The sequence below is a fragment of the Mixophyes fleayi genome, chromosome 9, assembly GCF_038048845.1.
Source record: "Mixophyes fleayi isolate aMixFle1 chromosome 9, aMixFle1.hap1, whole genome shotgun sequence".
In the NCBI taxonomy this organism is placed as follows: Eukaryota; Metazoa; Chordata; class Amphibia; order Anura; family Limnodynastidae; genus Mixophyes; species Mixophyes fleayi.
This window is the reverse complement of record NC_134410.1, coordinates 56,218,998-56,244,755: the sequence shown is the minus strand read 5'-3', so window position 1 is coordinate 56,244,755 and position 25,758 is coordinate 56,218,998. Positions and strand designations below refer to the sequence as shown.

The window sequence follows — 25,758 nt, the reverse complement described above, 5'->3', positions numbered from 1 at the left end:
TGTTACCAGAAAGCTACCATGATGCCTGATAATATGATCAGAATTGATTGAAACATTATGGAGAATATTAGGAAATGTGGACAGAAAATGGCAGCTAACGACCTATGTGTGTAGTCATCTTCTGACCGCACTCGCTCCAGTCATGATGGCCAAATGGACAAAATAAAATCATCATCACATAATGTTATTTACCATAGGTCCAACATTCTACCCTATTCAGCAGGTACCTTGAGGTTCATAGCATCATCATTTATTTATATAGCGCCACTACTTCCACGGCGCTGTACAGAGTACTCATTCACATCAGTCCTTGCCCCATTGGAGCTTACAGTCTAAATTCCCTAACATAGACACACACAGACAAAGAGGGAGAAACTAGAGTCAATATTGAAAGCAGCCAATTAACCTACCAGTATGTTTTTGGAGTGTGGGAGGAAACCAGAGCACCCGGAGGAAACCCACACAAACACAGGGAGAACATACAAACTCCACACAGATAAGGCCATGGTCGAGAATTGAACTCATGACCACAGCGCTGTGAGGCAAAAATTCTAACCACTAGGCCACTGTGCTGCCCATATAGCAGTTCTATGACGCTCCCCTGGCTCCTGCCAGTAGTTTTATTAATAACACAATACCTTTCCAAAAACATACCAACTTGATAGGTGCAAGGAGAACATGGTCAAAACAGAAGAGATGTGGGACCTGATAGGTGAAGTTCTACATTATCCCAGAATGGTACTTGGGGTCTGGCATTCCATCTATGGTTAAATTAGCAGTTTGAGGTGACATTGGCCTTCAAAAAGGCAAATTAATGTTTTGAAATCCTACAATGCTTTTTTAATAAAAGTATTAAAATAACATTCTGAGTAAACAAATATTGACCATCTATACCAGTAAGTGACAACAAGCGGCCCTGTGAGCGTTCACCTGCATCTTACAGCTTCTTCCTGCTTTAATAGCAGATGTTTGTTATAGCCTGTAACATTTGTTTAAAATGTCTGCTGATTATTGTTATTACAGATAGGCGTCTCTTTCTTTGTGTAAATGTATTGATTTAACTTATTACTGAGATTATGTGTAATGTGCAGCCCTTTTTAAGTGTTTCAGATTTCCTACAACTGATCTATACACTTTGAACTGGCTTAAATAAAAACTTTTAGCTGATTTTAACATGTATGTGGAAATATGTAATTTGTTCACAAATCTAAGAAAGCAGAGAAAAAAATCCTGGCCTATATCTTCCTTTAAGTGTTTCATTTTGTGAGAAACATACGGTTATATTTACACCATTTCATACTCACTAAATAAAGACAGAAGTTGATGGGTACAATTATTATGTAAAAACACAGAACTAATATGAGCCAACATCAACTTTACACACAATGTTATGTGTAATCAGAACTTGAATTGAGTTTGTTTAATAAAGAAGTGTCCAATAAATAAAAGCATATGCAAAAAATATTTTACATATTTATAAAGTGTGTTTTCAAATGGACTTAATGCAAACTTATATATGCAATTAAATTTCTGAAAAATCTGCCCCATTGCAACAGATTGTAATTGTCCATGTGAATAGACATACAATATTACCATTATGACAATCATCTTTGTTTCTACCATAACACAATCCAAGCAGCTTTAAGAGTGCAGAGTTCTTGCCACATAAGGCTAACTTGATATAGCATGTAAGTGGATCATAGCTCTCTCTCAGGACAGTGCTCTTGCGGTCAGCAGTTAAACTACACCATCTGCATGGCACATATCAGTGCTGATAGATGATCTACCCGTTAGGGTTGTTCAAAATAACAGGTGGTTAAATATGATTCATGGAAAAGGATTTACTTGTACTTCTAATTCAACATTACCATAAAGATAAAGTCCACCATGAATCATCTTCCACAAATAATCAGGGACAATTGTGTTGGGGTTTTGGGGGGGCAGAAGAGTGCAATCACCACTGTCCTTGCACATTTCTGTCCCAAAGCATCAGTTCCCACCTGCCCTAAGCTAGCCAGACATGGACAGAGGCCAATGTACGCCCAAGCGCTGAGACACAGGTTCACTGCACAATTTAGCCACAGGCATTGGCAACAAAATAACATAATATTCGATAATGGGGAACTCAAGTGGAGCAGTTGTAACACTTACAGCATAAATTAATGCATGTTCAACAACAGTGGTCTTATGACTATATTCTGTAGCATTAATCAGATTTCAAACAGATTTATAATCCGGCACCACTTGTTTGGGGTCCACACGCTACAATATTGCAGCATGTGGCCAGTTTTAATCACAGAAAGTGAAAATGCCTTCTTTAAACATGCAGCTTTATTTTAATGAAAAAACATGTCTATATAGTTCATGTTTTATTCTTCATGACTAATAACCTTGATTTACACTTTAATCTGTTTCAGTTCTTTACTGCTCAGATAATTAGTAACAAGTTCAGCAATGCAGTATTACCCCAACTACTATAGTTTGTGGGAACCTTGCATTTTTAAATGACTAACAAGGGCTATGAGAAGTTTAATGGTTTATCAAGTTTTTCCAGACCACATTTCCATATCCACAGTGTGTTAACAGGCAATAGACCATATGAGCCAAAAACTAAAGTTTCACATGGTAACTATCAGTGGAACATACTTCTAGACATTTTTATGGTTTTCTTCTCTTTTCACCTTATCGGGAAATATTTTCCACTCTAGTCAATATGACCAACTGAGGAGGATATGCAAAATGCTGACCACTGCTAGAAAACAAGTCGTCAGAATGAAAATGGACATGGCTTCTCTTACACATGGTCTGTGCCTGGAATTAAAATATCCCCCAGTTTTATGTGATTAGCAAGGGGCTGCCATGGTGACAAATCAACAATGTCAGGACATGTTGAAGGGGAGTTAGGCGATTTCTGTCAGGCTACTATGGGGGCACCACAACTTCACTCATCTGTGATAGAGGGTGAATAGAAGTTGGGATGCCGAGAGAGCCAGGTGGAGGAGGACAAAACAAGTTTGCATTACATTTATCTTTTTAAATAGCTGCTCCAGATACACTAATACAAAATAAACTCTAGGGCGGATAGATCTTTTAAAATGAAGGTTTTGACTTTACATCCTTAGGGCTCCAGGAATCTTGTATCCGCTGTATCAAAAGCTTGTCCACTCTTAAAATATTTTTGCCAGATGTGTGTGTGTGTGTTTAGGATTATTACACTGCTCCAGAAAAGTATGATGCACGGTAAAGTATTTCTTACATATCCTAACACGTATCTGTTTAACATTTATTTTAATGCAAACTATATTCACTAGCATTTCAGCAAAGGACACAGACTATTTTTCACCAGAGAATAATCTATTCTACATCACCGCTTGTACAGAATTAGTGGTAGCTTTAGAGACAGAGGTTAAACAGCTTCACATCTACATTAAACCATTCAAACCAATAGGATGTTTGTATTTTTTTTTTTTCATCTGTGCAAAGCAAGATAAGTAATAAAAACAACTGGTATATTAGTTGCTAAGGTTTTAGTGTACGCCTTTGCGCAAGATTAAATAACTCTGAGGAGGTCTCTAACCTGTTAGAAAAAGACTTAGGGCTAGATTTACTAAGCTGCGGGTTTGAAAAAGTGGGGATGTTGCCTATAGCAACCAATCAGATTCTAGCTGTCATTTTGTAGAATGTACTAAATAAATGACAGCTAGAATCTGATTGGTTGCTATAGGCAACATCCCCAATTTTTCAAACCCGCAGCTTAGTAAATCTAGCCCTTAAGAGTATTTTCTAGGTTTGAAGAAATGTCACAGATGACCTCTTACAGATTATGAAGCTTAAGATTTGTTTGATTGCTTGAGATATATAGATATACACACACACACACACACACACACACTCTATATAGAGAAAAGTATTTGGTCACACTTGTTAATTACTGAATTGAGGTGTTTCAATCAGACCCGTTGCCAGAGGTATATAAAATCAAGCACCTAGCCACGCAGTCTACATTTGCAAACATTTCTGATACAAAATAAGTCGTTCTGAACCTCAAGTGAAGGTCAGTGACTTAAAGCATGGTACGGTGATAGGGTGCCACCTTTGAAATAAGACGATTCATGAAATTTCATCCCTGCTGGATATTCCATGAGCAACTGTAAGTGATATTATTAGAAATTAAAAGTGTTTAGGAACAACAGCAACTCAGGCACAAAGCAGAAAACCACGTAAAATCACAGAGTGGGGGTCAACGACTGCTAAGGTGCATGGTGCGTAAAAGCCGCCAAACGCTCTGCTGATTCCACAGCTGAAGAGTTCCAAACTTCCACTGACATTAATGTAAGCACAAAAACCATGTGGCGGGAGCTTAATGAAATGGGTTTCCATGGCTGAGCAGCTGCATGCAAGCCTCACATCACTAAGACCAATGCCAAGCGTCGGATAAAGTGGTGTAAAGCACACCGACACTGGATTTAGGAAACGTGTTCTGTGGAGTGACTAATCACGCTTATCTGTTTGGCAGTCAGATGGGAGAATCTGGGCTTGGCGGATGCCAGGGGAACGTTAAATGCCTGACTGCATTATGCCAACTGAAAGGTTTGGTCGAGGAGGGATAACAGTATGGGGCTTTTTTCAGGGTTTGGGCTAGGCCTCTTATCTCCAGTGAAGGGCAATCTTAATGCTTCAGCATATCATGTCATTTTGGACAATGTTATGCTTCCAACATTGTGGTAACAGTTTGGGGAAGGCCCTTTTCTATTCCAACATGACTGTGCCCCAGTGCACAAAGCAAGGACTAAAGACATGGTTTGATGAGTTCTGTGTGGAAGAACTTGACTGGCCCGCACAGAGCCCTGACCTCAACCCTTTGGGATGAGCTGGAACGGAGATTGTGAACCAGGCCTACTCATCCAATATATCAGTGCTTGACCTCATAAATGCTCTAGAGTGAATGGGCACAAATCACAGAAACACGCCAACATCTTGCGGAAGGCCTTTCAAGATAAGTGGACGCTGTTAGCACTGCAAAAAGGGGACCAACACCATATTAAAGTATATGTATTTGAATACAACGTCATTACAGTTCCTGTTTGTGTAATGGCAAACGCCAGATTACTTTTGTCAATATATTGTATGTCTCTGTCTATTTTTCTGTATAACTGTTGCATCACCGTAGTTTTCAAAATGATTACAACTTTTCAATATGTTTGGTTATGATTGTAATGCATTAAAACAAAAACTATATACCGTGGAATCATTACAAACAACTGACAAGTGAAGAGAACAACATTGATTATCTTGTTACAATGGCATGTATTTAAGCTTGTTCGGGGTTTGTTGCCGTTTACATCTGTCGACATTCAAAACGTCGACATTACAGCACTGTAGACACGAGTGTGTCAAATGTATACACATTTTAAATGTTAACATTATGAACATGTACACATTTTGTTGGTCGACATTATATCAGTGTAGACATTTCGACTACACCCAGTAGCATCCAACCACAAATGCAAGTGGGTAATGGGTTCCATTCTCATACCTGTTGATAAAGGACCTAAGATAGTAAAGAAAAAAAAATGATTTGCAAATCAAACCAAAAAGGGGTGTATAGATAAAATATTCTTAAGATATTTACTTGTTCTTTAACAAAGCTATACAAATAAAGCCAGTATTTAACATTACTGTATATCAAGGCTGTATATTAGCTGAAATATATACTGGAAATAATGGCAGGACTTATACTAAATATATCTATTAAGCACTCTATCAGCTCTTTGTATTATGTTGCTATAGTTAGTGGGAAGTGCTTTTCTAATTAAGCAGGCAATGACTGATCAACAGCCTTAGACTTGATCTACAGAGGTACACTGTGTGAATTGGTAGAGTCATACAAAGTGGCAGGGCTAATGATGCTGCAACTGCTCAAATTACTGTCATTTCAGTTTTTTAACCTGCATCCGATCCTATTAAAATACTTCCCTAAAGAGATGGTGGAACGTGTGTTGTCTGTCATGGAGTGTACAAGCAATACTTTCTCTTAACAGAGATGCAGTGCTGGGGGACAGGGGGACATCTGCTGCCCAGGCCGATCGCATAGTGGGCTACCTAGGCCTGGGTCACCTGCATTTTATTCCATTAAAATAGGCTACCGAGTCGAGTCTTGCCCCCCGGACAACAATTTGCCAGCCCTCCCCTGCCACAGTGGAATGTGCATATATCCTGTATGATAAAATGTTGTACCCCTATGTCTGTTAAAAGTTAAAACAGAAAATGTTTGTTCTATATAGTTTGCATAGTAAATAAATATTTCCTCTGTGGGAATAAATAGATGGAATCATTTCTGATTCTATGTGTAATGCCACATAAGCAATAAGCAATAAATACACTATCTTTTTAAAATTGCACACCAATACACAGATACTCGGAACGAACATTTATACACTCTACAATAACTAGTTTAAATTTCCACTCATAGTTATGCATCCATCAGTTAATAATTAAGCACTGCACTTAAAAGACACATTAATTCAACTGTGCATAATAGATTAGAAAAAAACCAAAAAACCTATTAGGGGTACTTAAGGATCGGAGTTGAAGAAACCACCTTTATGTCTCTTGAGGACTAAAGAAAATATATACGTAAACATCTTTAAGGTTTTACTCTTTATTGTGCAGGTGTGTAAAAATGTTACTGTTCGAGCTATGAAATTGCTTCCATAATCAAAATACGGAGATCAATAAACTGCCCTTAGAAATAATATTGCTATAGTATACTTTCCTTTGCCCCCTATTGAATATCACACAGAGAACTAAACCAGGACATTTTTGTTGTCATAAAAATTTCCTTTGTATATACAGAGTACTGAGAGACACTTAAGACAGGCCTAACCAGCAAATCACATTTGAAAAACTGATAAAATGTGGTTTATGTGTCATACAATCAACATTTATATTTCTCACACATATCTCTTAGATGGATTTTTAAAGTTTTTGACATTTTTCGGTAAATTTATATGGCTCAATTGTCAAGGATATAATCAAAGCTAATGAGACATTAAAACAAAAAATCAAAACTCTGACTAAGCTGCTACTTTGTTTTTTAAAGTAGAATGCTAACAAAAAACAACTACTAGCTATGCCTCTGAAAATAAATAAATAAAGCTTAACAATTAGATACTTAGGGGGGGAATACAAATGGTCACGTTACTGCCGAAAGTAACCGGTGGTAGTCAGTATAACGATACCGATTACCCCAACACGGACTAAGACGAAATGATTCAGAAGAAGTGCTACCCCGATCTGAGAAAAAGACTACTTACCATGATCCAGATGACTTCATGTGCAGACTGTGGAAAATGACGTCATGTGAAAACGCGACTCCTCTTAAAGCGGCAATGGACAGACCCGGCTGTCATTCATGTAATGCAAGTATTCTTTTAGGAGTTAAGGTTAACCTTACCTTAACATGCCGGGTTTGGCTTGTAAAGGTAAGGTTAACCTTAAACCTAACTCTTAACCCTAATACCGCTAGAATAATATTTGTATTACATGAATGACAGCCCGGTCCCTCCATCACCACTTTAAGAGGAGTCACATTTTCACACAAAGTCATTTTCCACAGTCAGCAACAGATTGGGTTGTCACATGAAGTCATCTGGATCATCGTAAGTAGTCTTTTTTTATCAGGTCGGTGTAGTACTTCTGCGGAATCCTCATGTTGTCTTAGTCCGGGTTGGGGTAGCCAGTACTGTTAATAGGTACTGCACCCGAAAGTAACCTGACTCGCGCACTATTGCAGATACTACGGTAATAGTGTGCATTATTACCGTTACTACGGTAATGTTTAACACTGGGTTTTTTCCTCGCAGCTCAGGGAGTCGCAAGCAGGAATCAGGGTTAAAATGACCGCATTAATGGTAATATAAAGAACTCCGTGTTGAGCACAGCCGAATTGAATTCCCCTCGTATAGCACTGCCCCCGTCTGCTGACCACTCTCCTCTTTGTCAGCTCTCATGCAGTAGAGAGAATGGGGCTGGATACACTTAGTGGGAGTAAAGATCGAAAACTGTCCACAGTAAAACTCCTGGAATAGATTCTACTGATACTAAAGCAAACTAGAAATTAGTGTGTAGAAAATCCATTGTTCCCAGCTCACAGACTAATCCAGCCTCGTGACTGCTGGGTATTTTTAGCCAAACTACACAGGTTTCTAAAGATCTAGGTCACCCCTCTAAATATTCAAAAATGTAACAAATTCATATTAATTAAATAAGGGGAAAAAGTTAAAATGCAAATGCAACTACTTGCAGACCAAGTGCTTCAGCGCAATATATCTATCGTAGAATGGAGTCCAAAAATTCTCCTCCATGCAATGTGAAAAATACAGGCAAGGTCAAAACATGACAGCTGCTGACATTCTGCTGATCACACAATTTCACAACAGAAAAGCAGATTGCATTAACCCATTTCTGACAAAGCACACAGTAATAAATCCAAGCTACCAAGCAATTTCTCCTACTCCTTCAAGGGAGTGGGCATAAACTTAGTTTACAGTATTCATGAAGCAGGTAGGTCTCTGCCTTACATAAGTGTTTTACTGACTATATATGGGGTTATAAGTAACCACACAGCACTGGTAGAGATGTGTGAATACGATCACAGCTTTTTTTACCAAAATGTCCTCTATGGTAGCAGCTATTCTGTTGCACTCTTGTCCACCATGCTGCACATCTGCTCAAATTTTGTAAAGTTGCTTCTGGACAAACCATGTTACAATGTAAGGGGGTGCAAATGAATTTATTGTTTTGCACATAAGTTAAGTACTGTCTGCTTTTTCATGTAGGACACAAATAATTGATAGCTTTATTTTTACAGTGAAATTTAAAGTTGATCTAGGACATGCCCTACCCCAACTATAAATCTGTCCCCACATTTTAAAAATGTATCTCCCATTCGAATGCAACATGGTTTTGCCAAGGTGCAAAGTTACTTTTTTTTTTCTTTACTCTCCTTAATGACTACCCACCTTTGGCTGCCCCCATCATTTCTGATCCATAACAAATGCAAGAAACACTGGAAGACCTGAATTAAATGGGAAAGGTGACCATGGATGGGCTTTGCTTTGTATGTTTTACCTATTAGCATGCCAAGTCTCTCTAGGGTAGCAGCCTACTGTACATCACAGTAATAAGGGAACAAACGGAAAGTTGACAATGCAGCCCCTCTCCTGAATGAGTGGACTGGCGGTGGGCAGCAAGTTACATTATTTCACTAACAAATGTAACAATAATATGTAAATAAAAGGCTTCAGAAATGGAATGGAAGTACAATTGAAAAGAAATACAGTTCGTACAGCAATAAATGGTTTGGAAAAAAAAGTGAAGGGTACACTAGATTTTGTGTACTTTGGTCAAAAAACATTAACTTAATAAATGTGTTATATTTAGCTTTTTGTTTTCTCTGCATTTTTTTTAAACTTTTATTCTAATTAAGAACAGAGAAATTGGCAAAAAAGAACAGCGTATTTTCTTTTGTCATTTTTGATCAGATACTGGTATTGAGAAATTATCTGTCCCTCTGGTCTCATTTTAAAATGCAAGCAAAAACTGATGAGAATGTTAGTGTCTACAGCTGCTTACAATTTTTGGGTTATGTCCATTAGATATTCCACAACCCCTGTAATGCCTATCTCAAAAAATTAGTACAGCCATTAAACACCGAAAGAGATAAAAATGCCCATCAGCAAAACCAACACACCATCAGACCTGATGGAATTTTTTTTATTATTTTATTTTAAAAAGTCCTCTAACTGCGATACCATTTTTAGGGCAGATAGCCTTTGCGAAGGTAAATATTCTATAAAAACAAAATAACACATTATTCTACAACAACAATCCCAACATCAACAGTTCCTACAGACAAGACAATTTGTGACACTATAATAGTGTAAGTTATTTAATGAATAAAATAAAAAAAACAAAACATGATGAAAGGAACTCAAACCTTTGTTGACGAGTCCTTAAATTCATTGAGGTTGTCCTGTAGAAAATGAATGGAGATGACACGTGAGCTGGTATAGTTGTCAGTAACCAGAGCCATTGTTGTGATCTTGAGACAATACAGCTACTCCTTTGAGGGGGGAATAAATCTTTTGATGCTGTTAATACTGAACAAAGAAAAGCAACATGGAAACAGCTACATATTACGCTGAAAATTATTAGCTATGCATTATATAGAAATAGAAACGTGTTCCAATTTTAACAAGGGTAAAAATATATTTTTTTTTTAAAAAAAAAAGAAAAAGAAAAAAAAAAAAAAAAAAAAAAAATGAATATGTTCAAAATAATTAAAAATAGGAAAAAAAATTACTTTGAGATTCATTTAAGAGCTAGCCAAAATGTTTGGACTGTAGCTTTATCAGTTACCCATTGTAACAGGGGAACTATTAAAAAGGTAAAGGGTTATAAAAACAAAAATAAAAATAAAAATAGTGTATAGAGCTGAAATTAAATGTACAAAGGTGATGTTAGTCTTATGTACAAGAGTCCCATGTGTAATCAGAATGTGTTCTATCAAGCCATATTACCTTACCAAAATAAGAAAAAAGGAAAAACGAAAAATTAGTGTTGAGAATCCACTGACAGTTGCAAGGCACATCTCGGTAATCCAAAAATGTGTTCCTGGACAGAAGTGAGGAACTTACAGTTTTAGTGGCTCGGCATAGAGTGTAACGAGAAAAAAAAACAAAAAAAACATCTTACTGCAATGGAGCATCAAAAAAATATGGGAAGAAAGGGTGCATGGATGTAGCTACCCTTAGTCTTCATTGTAGCCAATGCCCATGATAATATACTGCTTGAAGGCCAACAGGGTTTCTCTTGGGTTGGCGACATGATGATGATGATGATGATGATTAGATAGCTGCCACATCTGCTTTAACTGCAACGTAGGGATCAACGCGTAATGGGGTTAAGATAAACCTTCCAGGATACATATAACAGAAGCTGTATGCTCATTCAAATTACACAACTACCGCCGGATCGATCACCAGTGAAACCTTTCAGGATTCCTTCTTAGAAGGCACGTTTCGGCAAAAGCAGCTCACAATCCCCGAGTAACTCAGGAAGTATCTTTTTTTCATTATCCCACAGGATCCAGAAAATCTTCAGGGTAAATTTTCTTCCAAAAATGCAAAAAGAATTTAAAAAATAAAATAAAAAAATCAATGATGGGGAAAAAAAAAAATCTCAGACTCATCTCGAAGGTTTGCTTGTAGCTTATTCACTCCCTTAAACTTTTAAAAACGGACTGCTTATAAATATTCAGGCACTTCGGCACATGCTCTCTCTTGTACAAATTTCCATGTTTCACGCTATATACAAAAATATATGACTGCAAGGTCCTTGAAGATTTAGCTTTTATTTTTCCGTTTTAGAAAAATACTTTATAGAAAAATAGTCCAAACAGGGCAACTTTTACCGCAATTTCAAAATACAAAATATCAACATAAAATAAAGGAAACAAAAAGCCTCCAGCGATTTCCAGTGGACAATTGGCACCCAACTTGAAGGAAGACGGACTCTTGTACTCCACACAGGTGAGCCTATTATGGATACAGCCTTCCTCAAGCTATACTAACCTTTACTGCTGAGGAATGTGATGGAGAAGAATGCGTATCAATTTTACGTCGTTTTTGTTCTAAATGGGGGGAAAAAAAAAAAAGAGAAATGAATTTAGAAACAGATTCAATAAATGTTCATTATGCTTCGAAACAACTAACAAGCACATATGGAAAAAAAATGCACACTAGTTTCTCCAAATTATGGGGGGAAAAAAAAAAGCATTTTCAATAACTGTGAACAATTTTATAATTCTATTTATCTGGCTCCACCAAATTTTCCAGCAGCTAATTAATGACCAAAAGATGGTGCACAATGCCACACTGGTGATATTATAATTAAAGAGCAGTTTTAAAGGGACCATAAGTGGGCTCCTCTTCTAATGTGCGCAGTTTAATAAATTTGAGAAGACTGCTTTTGGAAGGACACCCGACAGGTCATTTGTCATGAAGTGCAGATATATTGGCGCTTAAATACATAAGAAACAAAATGCATTTAAATCTTGTGCAACATTAAACAATAGTTACACAATTCTGTTTAAATAGAAAAGGCTCTATACTTTTGATTAGAAATAGTGCTTTGTGTCTAGTAACTTATTTAAACAGCAAGGCTTTTAGTCGCAGCCTAAAAATTATGTCCCTAACCTTTAAAGGTACAATCGGTCGGAATCCAACCGTTCACTTCATAGTGAATGCGGGTGTCATTGACCAGTAGGGTCAGTGAATTTTCAGTTCAACACCCGGACACATATCAATTGTATGTTTGTACTGGTCAATAAATGTTGATTGTACTATTTTTCTTCAATTTGCTCTTGAAAAGTTTCCTTATATACTTACCACACATTTACCATAGAGATCATTTATCCCTATGACATGTATTCAGGCCCCCATCACCACGTGTCGCTACAGTCCCACTTAAAAATACTTCCTGGGACAGCACCTTATTTTTTTCTTAGAAAGACTTATGAAACACACCATGGAACACATTCCAAATAAAACAAATGTCTGAAGTAAAGAAATTGTGGCCATGAAATTCTGCCCATCTGTGTAAGAACAGGGCAAGGCAACCACAGAAGCTGAAAAATCCCAAAGCTTTCTGACAGTTCCAAGAGATAAAGATTTGTTTTATTGGTTCCTAAATGCTATATCATAAAGTTACTTCAGTCTGAAATAACTAAAACCCATCCACACGGAGATAATAGATGAACATATTACTGAATGTCTAACCTCCGTAAACAGGTGTATACTCAAACTACCTTAATCAGAGAAAATGAGATTTAAAGACCTGTTTGTGCACTATTCCATGAAAATCTCAAAGCAGAGCTGCCATTATAACTTATCTATCTGACAAGATATCAAAGTAAGTTAAGGTTCTCTTTTTTACCAAAGAATAGAAAAATATATAAACTGCAGAAATAACAGCAGGACACCATTAAATATAGCAGTATGACTATTTACATCTCCACAATGAAAGGTTTTCGCATCTTCTGTACACTTTTACAATAGATAGAACCTCAAAACAAGTTTTCTTTTCCATTATAAGACAAAAAACAAAACAAACTTACCCCTTTCAGATTCTGCTGTCTCGGATCGGGAAACAGGGGACTTCAAGGACCCAGCCACAGCTGTCTTATCTCCTCCTTTAGAGCTTTCCTTCAATTTAGATTCCTTCAACAGATCTCTCTCTCGAGAGGGCTCCTTCTCTTTCTCCTTCTCTGCAGCCAGTTTTGATTCAGTATTCGTTGTAGCAGCCTTAGATTTTTCTTCCTTCTGAGACTTTTCTTCTTTTTTGATTTTTTCTTTTTCTTTGTCAGATTTTGGTGTTTTCTCCTTAACATCTCGCAGCTTTTCATCTTTGATTGCCCGATCTTCCTTTACTCTATCTTTTCCATCCTTTGCTGGTGCCTTCGTCTCTGGTGTTGCTGCTGGAGTCTTTTCCTTTTTATCTTTCTCCTTTTCTTTTCCAAGTTTATCTTTCTCCTCTTTTTCTTTTATAACTTTGCTATAGAAAAGGAACATGGGAGCTAGCATGAATTGACCTGAAACTTTGGCAGATTAAGAATTGTACGAAAACTATATTTTAATATTCCAATGCGTAAAAGACTTGCATTTTGAAACTCAACATTACATTTTTATTTTCTTTCTTAAAATGTCTATATTAAGGCTGGTTTCCCATTGAAAAAGGACAGTAACATCACATGTCAAACGCAAAGGCTTTTGACATGCGGTAGAATCCACCGCTTGCACTCCATTGACCCCGTTGCGGGGAACACAAGTAAATAGAGCAGGCAGCATCCAAAAAAAAAAAACGCACCCCCTGCCCACAGAAATTATTTTTGCAAGCATAAAACATCAGCATAGAACAATAAAGAATTTTGTATAATTGAACTTACTGCCCATCGCTTAAAGAAACCAACATTACCTGTATCATCAAAATGTGGATCAAAGGAGTGAAGCATGGAAAAAGTTACAACTTAGGACAAGGAAGGGACCAATTGTCTATTCTCAGTTGGAGCAAGTGGGAGGTCTAAATGGCTTGTGGGGGAATTCTGGAGAAAGTGGAGGGCCTGTAAGGGTATTTCAGAATAAGCAATATGCGTATGGCAAGAATTTTTCAAGAATGTAAAAACAGTCTGAAAAATAATAACAACGTGTGGCTGTTTTGAAGGTTGGGAGGCCACACATGCTGGCCTTGAAGTAGATCAGGTTGCCCATCACTGATCTAAGAGATGGAGGAAACACTTGATACATAAGGTAGTGTAATAATTCAAATGTGTAATGGAGTGAGGAAGCTATGCTTTACATTATAAAACAGAGTAACAGTGAAATGTCAGTTTAATATAATATTTGTTTAAACAATATATTTTATCTTCATGGATCATGCCTGAAAGTGTCAGGTTTGGAATATAATGGTCCTTTAAATAAATCATGCTAATGAAATGTAGTTATAAACACTCAATCCAGCCCTGTATGTCAACTGAGATGCCTAGCTTTAAAAAAAGACATAAATATATGTTTTGGCTATTCTATAGCTGCCTATCAGATAAAACCAAAACAAAATATTTAGGACTGTTTCATAATAATAATACTGGTCAAAAAAAAAGAACAAAATGGCACAATTTTAAAAACTCTGAAAAGTCAGTCTTACATTTTAGCAGATTCACACAATTATTTAGGTTTAGAATTTGCATGATCCAGATAACCAATGTATATGTAACAATTTTGGAAAATTCTGTTACATGTACAGTGTAATTTCACCTCAAACAGATGTAGATATTCCCAAACAAGATTTAAATATCCCCAAATATAAATCTCTAGCTTTTAATTTAATTGCTGCAAATTAAATGTTTTTATATGTTGAGTAATAATTGAATTTTGCAATGCAAACTATTAGGCAAGCAGATGCACCTCACTAGATGAAGCACAGACATGTAATACATACCTGTTTACAGAGCTGTTTCCATTATTTGTAGTAACTTTTGGTGTTGTGCTTGCAGCTTTGACAACAACTTTCTGAGCACTCTGAGATTTCTCTTTTAATTTGTCTGATAAAAACAAAACAAAAAAACACCACCATAAGACAATAAAGACCACTGGCTACTTAGCAAGTAAAGCAAGTAACAGCAATTAAATACATTAAGTGCTAGACATAACAGGCACATCATGACCCTTAAAGAGTAAGGAAAGCCCCTATTTGATATTAATATATAGCAAAAGTGGTGCATTGCAGAGTTGAATCGATATATGAAACAAAAGAACTGTTAATATTTAACTAAATACGGCCATCGTGCTCTTTCACTGCTCTGCAGCAAGTTGCCATGATAGGAGGCAGTTGCTTCACTAAACTAGTAGTGTATAAACAACTGCTTTGCAGACTTGCTGTGCAGAAATGTGTACAGAAATCATGTGGATTGGTCTATTCAAACACAGGACGCAAGACCAATGAGGTCACAGTAACACAAATGTCTGCAGAATTTGCTCTTTCACCTATTTGAATCCCCATCAGAATAATTCACTAAACAAAAGGGAGGGCTTCAGGTGTCAATAATGAAATTGAGCTGGGGTGGAAAGTCAGCTTAAAACTGACCATTTGCCTTCAGGTTTTATACGTTTGAAAAGGTTTGGGGGGTTAGTGGTCCTTAAAAAAATGCAAATTTTGGTTATTTAAAAAAATTGCTAGTCAAGTGAAGCCAAACAAAAATAAAACTTCCTAAATACAACTGCAGGAGGCATTTTATTTTCATGAATGTTGACAACCATGCTTATGTGGTACATCTGTAACAATTAAAATTAAATGAAAACAACGTCTACCCTGCTTCCTTATGACCGGTTTAATAGTATGTAGGGGTAGAGTTCTTATAATATAAAAGCCTAAAAAGCTTGATCTTAAAATAAATCATCTTTACAGATTTTTGAAATCAAACACAAAGGGTATCTGATAATTAATGTCTCTGTTTTCGAAGGCACATTAAATTGTGGTTGAAAAAAAGGAATTGTAAGTAACACTGCAGTGGAGTGGCACGTCAAGGTAAACATGAACACTGCACTGTATCTTCAAGCATAAAACATTTCCTTTACGGATTTAGGTGTCCTTTTAAATACAGACATGGCAAAGGGAATCTAAAATGACATTTTAAAGGTGACTATATAAAGAATCTAAAATGACATTTTAAAGGTGACTATATAAAGAATGGTCAGATCATAGGACACAGAGCAGACAAATTATGTCTGGCAAATAAATTCCCCCAGTGCTAGACACAATCAGTTAAATAATTTTCAGGTTAGTGTACTTTTATCACAGTACTGAATTTAGGTGTGTAAAAGACTTTTTGTCAAATGAGTGTGTGTTAGAGAAATATCTCTATGCCTAACCCTTTAAAAGAACCAATACGTAATACTAATTTAAAAAGTTTTGACAAATTGGTGCTTTATTACGAAATATGCAGATTGTAACAATGCCAATTAAAAGTTGTGTATTGTTATCAATATTTACCTCCTGATCAATCACCCATAAGCCCTAGTTTAACGTGTGCGGGGAAACAGAATCGCCTGCAGCCATAGATGTGGTTAGCATGCCCACCGCAGCACAGATTATTTCAGGAGCTGGTCATGTGGAAAGGAGTGACATATGTCCGCTTGTGTAATTGTGCAAGTGAGAGCACTGCTGCAGAACACAAACTGACAGGCCCATGATGGGGTGAGGAGTATGGACACAAGCAGGAAGCCATAAAGTTAGAAAAAGGAGCAGGGCAGGCATCTCTCAAACTGATGTGATAGACTGTAGAACAAAGTTTAAGTTTATACATCCAAGATCCTCCATACTTTGAATGCACTTCAAGTAACAGACTTAAAGACCCTTCTTTCAGAATGCCATCATTTTATTCACATGCATATGTATGATACATATCAAAGGCCTGAATTTAACAGCATACAATAAAATAGGAGTTCTAAAATAGAGGGTGCGAGGTGTAGTATTGCTTACTGTTGATCCATTTAACACATTCACCCCCAGATAAACCAAAAACTACATTGAAAATATAATATTAAATATTCTAATTATTCTCCTGTCATATTTTGTGCCATAAAAAAAAAAATTTAAATCAGTAAAAACCCATACTTTAACCCTATCAGTACTGACCAGTATCCTCAGCAGTGCTTTCCTCGGGTTTAGCTGCATTCACCAAGATAGATGCAGACTGACTGGCAGCGCCTGGTCCATTCTGTACTGTAGCTGGAATGATGTTCCTGGCAGGGGGATCTTTGTGATGAAACTCATTCTCTGGTACCATGAAAGGTTTCCTGCTTTTCAACTGTCCAGAGTAGCTGCAATTCGCGCAAAGTGTTAAATATAGAAACACGATTCAAAAACATTAACCCTGTGAAGCTTTGACCTACAACTCTAAGCCCTACATGCATAAAGGCATACTCAGAACAACTTGGTAGTCTTGCTATCCACTTGAAAGCTATTCTCTCAAAGGATTGAGTAAAACTATTTTTTATCACCCTGTAGCTATATATATCTATATCTCTATATCTATGTGGGTTTTATTACGCTTAATGAAATTACAATCTGTATCCTATTTTCTTGCCATACTTAATCTATGCATTGAATATTGGAATGTGGGAATATAATGTGTATTGGGCAGATGTGTTTTACCAGTAAAGAAACAATCCAAGTTAAACAGCTATGATCCTGTACGCTTCGGAAAGCTCAACATGAGATTTGAAGAATGCAAATTGAACACATGTAAATTAAAAACACAATCAATAGACAACTATATTGAGCCTGTCAATGTTGCAAAAAAGTATAGGCACTCCAGGAATGTTAGACGGTTAGTATTCTATTACATTTGTCTACCAACGTAAAACAAAACATAGTCCTTTCTTTAGTCTGGATGGAGCTGCAAAAACTTTTTGTCAGTTTATCTGACCACTTTTAAAACATAAATACCATTCCTGGAATATCTATGTTTTTTGTTCTAGACTGGGTTGCCTAGCAGCAAGAAGTGTTTCAGCACAATTGTAACCAATTTCCTGTTCCAACACAATGTTATGTAGTTACCTTTTGCTGTTCACAAACAAAGTCCCTCCCCCAAATAAGAAAACTATGTAAATATCTATTCACTTTTATTAATGACCACCTTTCGTTAGTATTTTACCCCATAGCCAATGCATATAGATCAGGTCTTTTTTCCTTCTCCTCTTGACAGATTTTGTGTACTCTGCGCTCCAAGGCTTGTCCCAAGTTCAGGACTTTGGGATACCAAGGTAAGATTTTGGTAAGGACGATAAGAATATTCCTGATGTGAGTAAATTCTCCAGTTTCAAGACAATGAACTGATGCCTGCAAAATAAGATATATATATATATATATATAAAAAATATCTGTCCATAAGAATTTATATATACAGAGAAGTGTTTCACTTTTACAACAAACACATGGACAATATATTACAACTATCTGCTGTTGCTGACAACAGCTCAATAGTTGATGGATTTGAATGCATTTCAAATCAATAAACATGCAGAGGCAGTTCAGGAACTGGAGTACCAACACAATTTGAGCGAGTAGAAAACTACCTTCAAGTCCTAAGATAAGAAGATTATTTTTTTTATTTTTTTTTAGATATGTGCATTAATTACCTTCGTTAACTTATAATGCCACTTGTGAACCACATGCCGGAAATTCTCATAATCCAATTGGTCAGCTTTGTTACCTCCATCAAAATTGGATGCCCTTAATATTGTTACAAAACCTGGATAACTACCACAGTCCTAGAAAAAATTATTTGAAAAGACAAAAACACAAAATCAGGGAAAAAGTAATTTTTAACCAGTTAAAAACATTACATTCTTTTCACAGGATTTTAATAGCACAATGGTTAGATGATCAGAATGACAATTTAAAGGGCTATTACCACAATATACACACACTGAATGGCTAGCATGTTGAAGTCTCCATAAGCATATACTGAATAAGAAGATTAACGAGGGGCAACGGACAGTGCTATGGAAGGAAGAACATGCTTATATAGCCGCTACCACAGATGCTGGGCTCCTTCCAGCTTCAGGCTGCCGCACAGCCCTCCACTTTGGGGAACACTGTGTGGACCCTATTTTCATAAAGAGGGCAAGAAAAATTAGTCCGCAGTCTTCAACTGCAAAGATTATTAGGCTTGGACTAACTATGTAAAGTTCATCAGTAAACCGTGTCTCCTCAAGGTCACCTTTCACCAAATGGAACAAGCGATCTTTAGGTAAGCAATAAGCCAAGATTTGCACTTGAACGTAAATTACTTTATGTCATGTAATGTTTTGCTCATAATGTATTAATAATGGGGTGGACAAAAGCGGCAAACAATGGAGTACAGATGAGTCTGCTAGCCATCAGTTCACTGTATGGTAAACAAAAGGCAAGTAAAATAAATAGCACACAACTACTTCCCTCTAACCTGAAAACAAAACAGTGCTGCAGTAAGAGCACAAGTATCCAAATATATATGGAATGAAGCTCAATGCTTCACTGACGATAGACATGAATGGTTGTCATGCAGCAGGAAGTGACAGCAAGAAATTTGGCTGAGAAATGTGTTAGCAAGGAGTCGGCAAACTGTCAAAAGCAACATTAATATTTAAATTCAGTGCCCAGGATTTTAATCCGTTGTCTCCAGCTGATGATGAAGCTCAACAGTTCAAACTCCCGACATGAAGCATTCTCACAAGAAGATACAGAGCGTACACCAGCATATCTTCTACTGTCAAATCTAGCCTGACAGAACATTTTTTTTCCTGAACACTCCAATACTCTCATGCCAAGAAAAAAAACCAAAAAAACCACAAAACATGTTGCTGTAATCTAATTTTAACAGAACTCACGCTGAAAACCCAGAATTTATTGTTACATATTTAAACTGGTTGTTTACTCTTTTACAAGTTATTTAAAGAGGTAGTTAAAACCTTTATACAAGTAGTGCTATCAAGAACACAAAACCTAAATACAGACAAAATATACAGTAAAATACACATTAGTCAAGTCATTCAATTATAATTAAGCAACACTTCTCTTAAGTCGAGACAGTTGCCACACCTTGTCATATACTGCTCGATCACTGTGCCACTTGGTAACAGTTTCCAACATACAACAAAGAAATCTCCCATATCGGCTGGCTTCATTTTCTGTGCAACTGGCCACTGTGTAAATGATGTCTGAAAAGACCTGCACAAAAGACCAGCAAAAGAACATGTCAGACCTACGGCTAAAGCAATATAATAAACTGGATTTTAAACATTAAAACATTAGTTATGTTGCAGAGGACTCTGTTTACTAGCCAACATTACCTTGAATATGAAAACGCACTAAGATTAATTAAGGTACACTAACCAAATGTTTATTTTCATTACGCAACTTATTCTGTTAAAAGTTATCTGAGAGAACATCACCTCTTGCAGTGTGTGCTACAAACTACCACCCCAAAGCTCCATCCACACTACAACTTTCCTATTACAGGCAGATCATAAACTGTACTTGTGTTCTAAGTTCATAGTATAGAGATAAAACACTATTTACAAAATGGTTAAAAAAAATAAATAATAAAAAAAAGGATGGAGGGACGCATTGCAAAAAAAAGATTTAATCAGTACTAGTTTTGTAGTCTTGACAGTTTGGAATTCACTTTCTTTTAGGTAACAAGTGGCTCACAAATTGGTTTTGAACAACAATGATGATTAAAGCTTAACAAAAAAAAAAAAAATTGATAGAATACTCACTCTATCATAGCACAACAGTGTAGAAAAGTTAGGTGTTTTCTGCAGGTGTACGAGCTCTACAAACCGTGCGCAGTATACAGCATCAATTGCTGAGAATATACAGCGAGGAAATATACAAAGCTTCAAGAATTTGGTGATCGTCTCATTTTTTGTAGTTCCTAAAGTAAAACAGTGAAATAAATGGTAAAAGAACATGTATACTGCTGGCAAGCACAACATTTGCATATTAGTCTGCAAATGTAGGCCGGAATCTTAAAAGGGACAACACACATTTTACTCATCATCCATAAGTGTTAATGAACCCCTTCATAACAAAAACACTTTTCAGTTTTGCTATGCATTTTTTAAACACAGAGAATAATGTTTTGGGGTGTGGTTTTTTTGTTTTTTTTAAACACTGGTGGAAACCACTAATATGATTTCCTGCGCTCAATAGGGAAGCATATGTTTGAGCATTATATAGGGCAATCGAGTGGCCAGAAACTAACAGCGATCTTCCTTCTTAACCCCCTGGGTAGATTGTACTATACTGGTGTGATCCGCAGGAGCACAGCAATTGGCTCCTGGTAACAGGGTGGTCTGGTTACAGTAAAGGAAAGCCTCATTAACTGATATAGGCATAACTTATATTTTCTATATACAATAATGAACATAAATTAGGTTTTGCTTTTAAAATGAGCCTATTGCGTGCACTGCCAGGACACACCTAAATGTTATATTTATATCTCCAAAGTCCCAATTGGCTATATTATCATGACAGATTTTACAACACTTTCCTGATATTACTAAGACATTATGTTTGGTAGAAGATGACAACTTGTAGGAGTGCCCATATTTACTTAACAATATTCATAATGAAAATATATACATATATGTATTAAAGAATTATGCTTCCTAAAACTAAAAATCTATCTTTGGGTAGAGTTCACAAATATGTCCCACCATACAAAGCAGCAGGATCTTTGGAGACTCCAAAAGGTCCTGTAATGCAGTCCTCTTCTCCTATACAATTCTTCTCATGAACCTATCATTTGCATGAAGGTGAAGTTTACGGAGAAAAGGCATCAACAACACTGCTACCTGTTTGAATCAGTGAAGTGGTAATAGATAAACGGACTGCAGCACTGGATCACTAGAGCCTTCGAAGAGCTTATTGCATTAGGGTAACACTACAGAAAAGGCATTTATAACCTTGTATTTATTTTAGATCTTAAGGAACAAAATGTTTAGTTTTAGTCTGGAAATAGTCTAAGATTAGACTGCATGCTATAGTCTGCTGCTTGCAGGGAGAGGAACAAATGTGAGAGACGCAAAGATGTGTTAAGAATGAATCCAGTGGAATACAGGAAACACTGCAGCTGCTTCCCATATAAGTATATAGCACTCACCCCCACTTCCTGCTTGCAGGTCCTGTACTCCTAAAAGCAACTGCACAGAGCCACTGGGAGTGTAAGAGGTGGGGAGCTCAGTGTGCTACAGGCAATAACAGCAGGGAGCTACTACATGTTAAAGCATGCCTGGGTGTGAAAATGTTAATAAAATTCACTTTTTTGTTTCTATATATATTTAATAATTATATATATATTAGGAGTGCAGAGTACGCATTTCATGGTATTGATTCTATCCTACCAACACAACGCTCCTGGGACCTCTCACAAATTTCTGCCATTTTCAGTACATTTTCCCTAGCGCAGGCAAACACTTAATTTCCGTGAAACCTATTTTGGCATCCCACATCTATGAAGCAAGCACTTTTTAGGCAGTTGATCAGCAGTTTAAACGCTCATTATTTTAGTAAATCTTTTCAGCAAAGGAAACTAGAACAGAAAGTTACAAAACGCTAGGTCCTATTTGAAGTCTATTGTAGAACTGCAGGACTTAAGCATCATATTAGACTGCTGCTCTGCACGTGTACTTGCTGATGCAGTGTACAGTTATCAAAAGGTACAAAAAGAAGTCACTTCAAATAAAATGCAATTTCACACTCCAGGCACATTTAAAGGGGTAAAGGACACTGGCATTCCGCCAGAGTATACTTACGGGCTAAGAGCCAGTTGTCCTTCTCTAGCTTCATCCTCTGCAGGACTCTCCCTACATGTTCTGACTGCTTCTTCTCTTCCTCCACCAGTTTGTCTTGTAGGGCAGTGCATCTCTCCCTTTCTTTTTTCTTTTTGTTTGGGGGCTACACAATGCACATTTGGTTAAGAGAGGTTTATGGATTTGCTTCTAGGTCAGGCGGTATAAATTTTATATCAGCTATATTTTAAAAAGTATTAATATCAATAATTCTGTGTTAATTTAGCAAGTCAACCATAGTGCAACTCACGTTTTCCATTCTGCTCTACTCTCATATTAACTGAAGTGCCAGTTAAGCACCATGCAATATAGACTTTTGTTTTATTGTTTCACAAGCTCATACATTTCTTTACAGTTCAACAGGGTGTAAATACCTTAACTAGCAAAATTAGGTCTAGGCAAAGAAGGGGCCAACATACCATTTCAAGATTATCATCAATGGCTTTCATCTGTATCCTCAATTTATTGATTTCTCTGTTGTAGCTGGAGGTTGGGACAGCAAGATCATACATGGTCAGAGACCAGAACGTAGCATAGAACTGAGGGCTAATATCATCCCAGACTTTTGAAGGGTGCAAGGAGACCACAGCTTCATGGACAGGAGCCATAACCACCTCACACGATGTAATATACTTGTGCACCTTATGCTGCTGTTTGTTTCCCTTCTCAGTCTTCTTCAGCTCATCGTATTTAGACTGCAGATTTAAAAATGAACCCAAGTAAACATCTTATAAACATTGTTATGATGGTACCTGGAAAAAAAAAATGAACTCAGGCATTTCCCCCTGTGTTTTTCAGGCAATGCAAACCGGCTCCTTTATTTATAGTTGGTGTAGCTGCACAGCTGCAATGACGGAAATAAAGAGTTTAAACTTATAATCAGATGTTTTAAAGGTTACTATGTTTGGACCCATGCTAAATTTACCCAATAAAGGGCTAAAATTGATAAGACAACCAATTCACAATGCAGGATCTCTCGGCAGGGAAACGTTGTATGGCTATGAACTGGCTTGTAACTATTGGCATTCTTTATTTACATAGTGCCAACATATTATGGACTACTTTACTGAGAAGGTTTTAATGGTTCACATCAGTCCCTGATCCCAATGAAGCTTACAGTTTAAATCATCTACCACAAACACACTAAGGTTGACAGAAGCCAATTAACTAAACAGTTTGATACTGTGGGAGGAATATATAGAGATAAAGATAGTCAACATGAAGATTGCATAGGTATTTTTTATCTTTTACCAAAATCATTGTGTACATAATAGACAAAAATACAACAATTTGAAAATTATAAGTTAACATTTAAAAACACATTTATAAGGCTTAGGAGAGGAGAGAGACTAATGGGGTGCCTACTAAAAAATAAAAACAAAACAAAAAACACACCTCAAGGTAACTAAAGGGAGACACTTTAAGAGTGTTAATATGGTTAGGGCAAGGCTAAGCTGGTCTATATAGAGGATGCGCGATTCTGTCCTTCTTTAAAAATCCAAGGAGTTTACATGTGGGAAAATTATTCTATCCTGGAGATACTATGTCATTTTTTCCATGCATGTGACATCCCAGATGCACAGTTTTCAGTAATGCTAGTAGGGCAAAGATAAATATAACTATTTATCTTAAATGGCCTACTATAATTGATTTTGCCATACCGAGATATCAGAGGCGAGATTTAAACAAACAGTCTCTGGTTAGGTTTTGAGAGGAATCGAGAGAAGAAAAATTCAGTGGTGTTCAGGTATGGAGCTTTTGAAAAAAAACAAAAAAAAAAAAACAAGAAGGCTATGAACCATATCCGAGAAGAGAGCTCTATCCTCATAATAGTCTTCTTCAGGGTTACCAAGTTCTATCTCCCATTCAGAGTCATGACTTTTCTTTTCCAGTCTTTGCCGAATCCAAAAACATAATGTTAATTGAGCAGACTATATCTTTCTTAAAGGTTGAATTTTAATGCGCAGGAATTCCATATTCCCACAGCACATTTAACACTAGAAGCAAATCTATATTGATGTGTCTGCTAAGTTTAGCCCTGTGAACCAAGTTCGAGGAGGAGCCATTACTCAATATTCTGGCTGTTGGACATAAATACAGGCCTCATATGCGTGTTAGAAAATTTGGCCTCATGGGTGTTTTTTTTTAGAGTTTGAAACATGAATTGAGAATCTAGCAAATGATTTCTTGGCATCAAGTGAGAGAATGATAGCTGGGAAGCGGCCAGTACTGACAATTTGGATCAGGTCTATCGTTCGCGCAATGTTATCTCTGGCTTGATTAACCCGACTTGATCATGATCTTTGCAACATTGCAAAGATTGGCCCTTTCCTCTCCCTGTATGTCACCAAGACCATCTTTCACGCTCTTGTCATCCTCTTCCGTAATTATAGCAATCTCTTCCTCTCTGATCTGCCTGTCACCCCTGTAATCTGTGCTGAATGCAGTGTTGCGAATAATGTAATCTAATAATCTTACTCTCCTGCCGTGCCACTCTGAAAATCCTCTCTAACGCCATTACCTCCTACATTTCGGACCTTCTCAAGAAATTCTCTGCTACTTCCCCACTCCGTTCCATTAATGACCTTCACCTATCACCACCTCACACTCCCGCCTTAAGGACTTCGCCTGCACTGCTCCCCATCTTTGGATCTTCATGCCCTAATTGACCAGATTCTCCCCCAATTTCCAATCATTCAGGCGCTCCATCAAAACTCACCTTTTCACTCTTGCTTATCCTGCCCCATTACTAAGACCGTTCTCCCCGCACACTCTACCTCTCCACCCCTATCATCTCAGC

The 25,758-nt window shown here is 37.0% G+C and overlaps 1 protein-coding gene across 3 annotated transcripts in view; it reads right to left on the bottom strand.

Moving 5' to 3' along the window:
- Nucleotides 1-25,758, bottom strand: part of THOC2 (THO complex subunit 2) — a 100,480-nt gene that overhangs the window by 13,954 nt on the left and 60,768 nt on the right. The window contains exons 23-33 of one of the 3 annotated variants that reach the window (XR_012678875.1): nucleotides 23,378-23,653; nucleotides 22,923-23,064; nucleotides 20,883-21,040; nucleotides 20,203-20,331; nucleotides 18,759-18,890; nucleotides 18,275-18,459; nucleotides 17,254-17,438; nucleotides 15,058-15,160; nucleotides 13,181-13,617; nucleotides 10,759-11,695; nucleotides 10,001-10,036 (exon numbers count right to left, since the gene is read on the bottom strand). Coding sequence is in view for 1 of the 3 variants with exons in the window: in XM_075184369.1 (XP_075040470.1) it covers nucleotides 10,001-10,036; nucleotides 11,637-11,695; nucleotides 13,181-13,617; nucleotides 15,058-15,160; nucleotides 17,254-17,438; nucleotides 18,275-18,459; nucleotides 18,759-18,890; nucleotides 20,203-20,331; nucleotides 20,883-21,040; nucleotides 22,923-23,064; nucleotides 23,378-23,653 (1,842 nt within the window). In the remaining 2 variants the exon portion in view is untranslated. Of the gene's footprint in view, nucleotides 1-10,000; nucleotides 10,037-10,111; nucleotides 10,164-10,758; nucleotides 11,696-13,180; nucleotides 13,618-15,057; nucleotides 15,161-17,253; nucleotides 17,439-18,274; nucleotides 18,460-18,758; nucleotides 18,891-20,202; nucleotides 20,332-20,882; nucleotides 21,041-22,922; nucleotides 23,065-23,377; nucleotides 23,654-25,758 lie in introns of those variants that run through there. The other 2 variants (XM_075184369.1, XR_012678876.1) reach the window with 2 other exon arrangements.